Source organism: Zeus faber (genome assembly GCF_960531495.2).
Source record: "Zeus faber genome assembly, chromosome: 8".
Classification (NCBI taxonomy): domain Eukaryota; kingdom Metazoa; phylum Chordata; class Actinopteri; order Zeiformes; family Zeidae; genus Zeus; species Zeus faber.
Genome location: NC_137195.1, coordinates 8209375 through 8214374, shown reverse-complemented (window position 1 = coordinate 8214374; position 5000 = coordinate 8209375). Strand labels below are relative to the sequence as shown.

The 5000-nt window shown below is 43.0% G+C and overlaps 2 protein-coding genes across 2 annotated transcripts in view; one reads left to right on the top strand and one right to left on the bottom strand.

The window, feature by feature from the left end:
• notchl (notch receptor, like) overlaps positions 1-2166 on the bottom strand; it is a 13845-nt gene extending 11679 nt beyond the window's left edge. Inside the window, exon 1 of the mRNA XM_080005166.1 lies at positions 2106-2166. The gene's annotated coding sequence lies outside the window, so the exon portion shown is untranslated. The remainder of the gene's footprint in view (positions 1-2105) is intronic.
• Positions 2167-2771: 605 nt separating this feature from the next.
• The window catches only part of tap1 (transporter 1, ATP-binding cassette, sub-family B (MDR/TAP)), a 9688-nt gene continuing 7459 nt past the window's right edge, over positions 2772-5000 (top strand). The window contains exons 1-3 of the mRNA XM_080005900.1: positions 2772-2968; positions 3463-3541; positions 4290-4615. Coding sequence (XP_079862026.1) covers positions 4301-4615 — 315 coding nt within the window. The 5' untranslated portion in view covers positions 2772-2968; positions 3463-3541; positions 4290-4300. The remainder of the gene's footprint in view (positions 2969-3462; positions 3542-4289; positions 4616-5000) is intronic.

The following is a 5000-nucleotide window of genomic DNA, read 5'->3' as shown; positions in this document are numbered from 1 at the left end:
TTAAATAATTCATATGGATAATTAGAATTTTTTTTTTTTAACCATACTGCCTATTTGATGAAGTAGAATGGCTGGTGATCAAATCCTCTGACTGGCTGGGAAAAACCTGGCCTCACAAATGACTACCGTTGGGGTAATTTTAAACATGGCACCTGCAGTAACTCAGAGATGACAGGTGTAGCTGTTAACAAAGCATCAATGTGGTCAAAGCTGTGAAAGGTTAATTCTCAGCCAAATTCTCCTCAGTATAAAAACATGAAATACCTTCTTCCCTTCATTCACTGCCCTTGGGCCCGGCTGAGCACCGACCACTGTCCTATCCCTAATGTGAACAGGAACATGTTTTTGTGAACTTGTCCCTCTTTCCATCCACCCTCAAATGATAGCGCAGTGTGACAGACCTATGCTTCCTCCGGGGCCGGTCCACGGTCCTGCCAGAACTCATCAAACAGCCTCTTCCTGGCGTTTCCGTTGATGTCACGACAAAAGCGGTTTGAAGCCTTTTGGCAAGTGTTAGGCGTGCATCTAGGTCCCATCGACCGCTGTTGTGTTGTAACAATCCCGCTGTCTTTTTTTTTGCATTTGCTTGTGTATGCTTTGCCCTGCGTCCTCAGCTGCTTCTGCTGGTTTGGCTTCCACTTGGGTGGCTCTGCGACTCTGGACTTGGATTTCTTTCTTCCGGGCCCAGACATGATTGGCGGCAGTGATGTTAAAGTGTACAGCGAGAATAGAGAAGTTGTGATCATTATTAGTGTTGGTTAAAACAAATGATGTTGTCCTTAATGTCGATGATGTTTGTTGGTATGGTAACAATAGTTAGGTATGGGTGATTTAGAGTCTCCTATTAGCCTAAATTGCATGTCTGGACATAGACAGACGGCGGAAACCTGAACATGAAGGAAAAATCAACACAAACACAAGGAGAACATTCAAACTCCACATAGACAGAGAATGAGATGAGAAACCCCAGATACGTATATAATTATACAGGTATATATTATATAAACTATCTAATATAAATTATTAGATGTAAAATTGAATGAGAAGGTTTTGTTCATGGACTTATTTTCTTTATTTGTTTTATAGTTATGCAGGGTATAGGTCAGGCAGGACTTATTGCTGTCACGTCCATTAGCAACAGGGTTCTGTGCTGCACTGAGGGATCTTCAGTAGTTCAGCAGTCACTGAGTGGGAGCATTTTTTGGAAATCCCGTTTTCTTTTTACACATCAGACTTCCTGTTTGCATTGCCAAAGTGCACAAGCTTTTCACCCCCCATAGGGGCGAGTGATAATTTCACATCATTGTTCATTTTCTTTCAGTAGTATCTTATTGTGACTGTGCCCTAACAGGGAAAATATGACAGTTTAGTTTACAGGCATGTTATATGAGTTTATAAGGCCTGTTCGCAAAGCACGAGTCCGTTCTATGACATCTGTCATGGCCAGTTTTTCTGCCATGAATAGCATCAGACAAACAAAGAGTCGTTTCAGCACAATCTGGGATCCACGTCCTGCAATACCCAGCCATACCTAGCAGCGACATCATGTGAGTTATGTTTAGTGCATGATTTTGGTACGGCTAAAATAGCATCCACTCTGTCTGTTCCTAGACTGCGGCCGTTTGGTATGATCATGTGACCCAGGTAACTACTGTAACTAGTTGTAACTTAGATTTGGAGACCTTGTGACCATGGTCGGCCAAGAAACAGTAAAGAACAATGGTGTATGTCCGAACACAGTAATCGATCATCTACATACTACACAAGGGTGCTACCCTCAGGGGGAACGAAACGCCCTAGATTACTGGCTGGTGGCAGTGACAAGGTGGTGACTGGCATTGGCACTTGACATATATGTATGAAAGTATGTATATGTATGTGACGAATAAACCTCTTGAATCTTGAATCTTGAATCTTGGGTTGGGAACAATAGGAGCAATGGAGAAATGAAAAGAAAGCTGATATTGGTATTGATATGATACAATCGATGTAGATAATTAATTCATCTCCAGAGGGAAATTGCAGTTGAGGACACTTTAAAAAAAACATCACCCTGCTCTTCTTTGTTGTAGTTCATGAAGAGATATTATTAAATAAATGCTTACCTTGTTTAACTTGTCCCACATGCATGGGAAACTGCAGGTCGGTGCGCAGGGTTATCATTGGTTGGTTTTGCATTGAGACGAATATCCTCCATTGATGCAAAGTCTGAAACAGATTCAATATTGTCTATAAAACTATTGTATGTATATGAATACTTTTTAGACTGCGAAGCTTCTTTCTTATGCTACTCGTCTGTCTACAATGCACTGAACCTGAAAATGCACTTGGCCACATGAACACATTCCGATTCCGTAGGACAATGTGTCTTCAGTCTCCCGGAGGAGCAACCATAAATTATATCCCAGAAAATCTCTATCTCGATATGAAATATGAATATATTATTATAATATATATTTTTTAATAATATAATATAATATAATATAATATAATATAATATCATATAATACGATGCCTTGCAGGCCTATAAACTGTAACTATTATTACTGTAGCCGCAGTACTTAATTATAAAGCATTCAGGATTCAGGATATGTCATTAATGCTGGATTGTTGCTCACACGGTGTTAACTCGCTGCCAAGTTTTTTTTTTTTTTTTTTTAAATCGCGCAAGTTAACCGCGCTTCTCCCAAACCACAGACAAGGAGCCGCGCAGAATGACGCGCCGCCGCCGCTTCCGCTGCGCCCGACGACGGCTTCGGCGACAACGCGCGTCTGCGCTTCGGAGCCGCTCGGCAGCAGACGCGCGTCCTCTCAGAGGTTTATTCCGCTGCGGTGCGTCCGTCGGAGGACGAGCCGTGTCCCCAGGGAAGGAAGAGAGAGAGAGAGAGAAGGAGAGAGCGCTCCCCGAAGGTTCCTGAACACCCACCGTTCCCACTTCTCCCTCCCTGGACGACCGTCGGCACTTTCGGTAAATTTACTACAATCATAAGTAATGGACATGAATAAAGTGCAGGGTGGAATGTGGATTCGAGCTGCGTAAAGTGAATTCAGCATACTTTGGGGGAAGAATACAATCGAAATGAAAATACTTCCTTGATGCCACGTGATGGCGCTGCTGGGCTGGAAAAAGAAAATACTTTTGAGGGTATAGTCTTTTTTTTTTTTATATATAAGTATTGTAATTATTTTGTTTGTTTACTTATTTTAGATGATTTTCTCTCGGTACTCGGATCGGCAATAGATCGAGTCGGCTTCTTATGTATTTGGTTGGAGGAGGTGGAGGGACTTCCCTTTGTCAAGCCGTTTTGCTTTTGCTTTCGATTTCTCCGCGCCACCCGCCACACACCGAGCACGGTGCGTCGCGTTGCTGCATCCTCCAGGGGCATAAACCAGAACCAGAACCAGAACCAGATCCTTATCCGCATCCACATCCAGACCCTTTATTCCTTTATTCTGCTCCAGAGGGATCACGTCGGGTGAAGCGTGCCGGATACCTCCTCCTCCTGCTTCTCCTCCTCCTCCTCCTCCCGGGATCCAGAAAGTAAGCACGGCGTCCACGGTGTTGCCTGGTGACATTGTAATAACGCACTTTTAACGCCTTTTTTGCGTTACTTGGGATGATGTGTCCCAGTGCTGCGGTTTGTAATCTGCCCCGTTTGCTGCAAAGCGTCTCGTTTCAGGCCACGAAGCGAAAAGGAAAATGAAAGGAGACTTAAGACTTTTGTTAAGTTTGGAATCCATCTTTTTCAAATGCATCCACACATGTATTTTATGTATTTGAATGAAGCAGTTAGGTGAATAGATATGTAAAAATGACAATAAATGATGAAGATGATGATAATAATATTACTTTTATTTTTTATATAACGCCTTTTATTCATCACATACAATGAATAGAGGCCATCAAATAATAATAGTAATATTAATAGTAACAATAATAACAATAATAATAATAATAATAATAATAATAATAATAATAGGTACTTAATCAACTGTACTGTACTAACTTTGTTACTGTATTGCAAATATCTCAACGTTTTACTGTTTATATTTACAACTAAATGAAGTAAAAAAAAAAAATGTTGATTTATACGTATACAGGTACTTTTAATGCTTTATCTACAACTCAGAACAAGAGCTGATATACTTTCATTTCAGTAGGAATGTCAATGTGAAGCTTTCAGTTTCACTCAAGAGTACTTTTGTGTCGGGGAGGGTATTTGTACTTGTACTTAACTAAGAGGCCTGATAAGCTACTCCTTCACCCGCCCTTCTCCCGGTCCTTCCAGGACCCTTTTGCATGATGCAGAAAATGAGCCTCTTCTTCCCCCTGCTCGCCGTGGGCCTGGATGTGTGTGCGGTGCGGGCCCTTCACCTCGCCCAGCTCTCCTTCCCGCTGCCGGCGGCACGGCCCTTCGCCATGCTATGGGCAGGCGGGCTGGTCAGGGCCTTCCTCCTGGCGCTCCTGACCCTGGCGTGCCGTGCGTGGAGCCCGGCGTGGGCCCTGCAGAGCGTGGGGGTCCTGTGCTTCCACCGCCCCGTGTACGCCAGCCTCCTCTGGGGCCTCGGCCAGTGCAACCTGGAGGAGCTGTGGGGCTGGCACTCCTGGCCCAGGGTAGGTGCCTGTTCTGGGTCCCAGATTTCTCTTTGCACATGACTATTACAAGAGATAATCCATGTGAACAGAATTCTGGATCTCCCAGAGCCAAATCTTTGGAGATGTTGGCCAGTGAGGCTGTACGGGAAGCCGGGAATCGGTTAGAAAAATCGAACAATTCTGGTTTGATTGCTGCACGTCATCAGTTTGACGGTTATCATAGACATTGTGCTGCTTGTAATTTGAGGTCTTGCTGATTACACCCGAACAACAGTTTTTTTTTAATCTTATTTGCTGTTCTCAAGATTTGTACGAGAACAATACAAACACTAAAACCTAAAAATATTTTTTATTTCTTTATGTTTATATATTTATGAATGTGTATGCATTCTGTATGTACGCA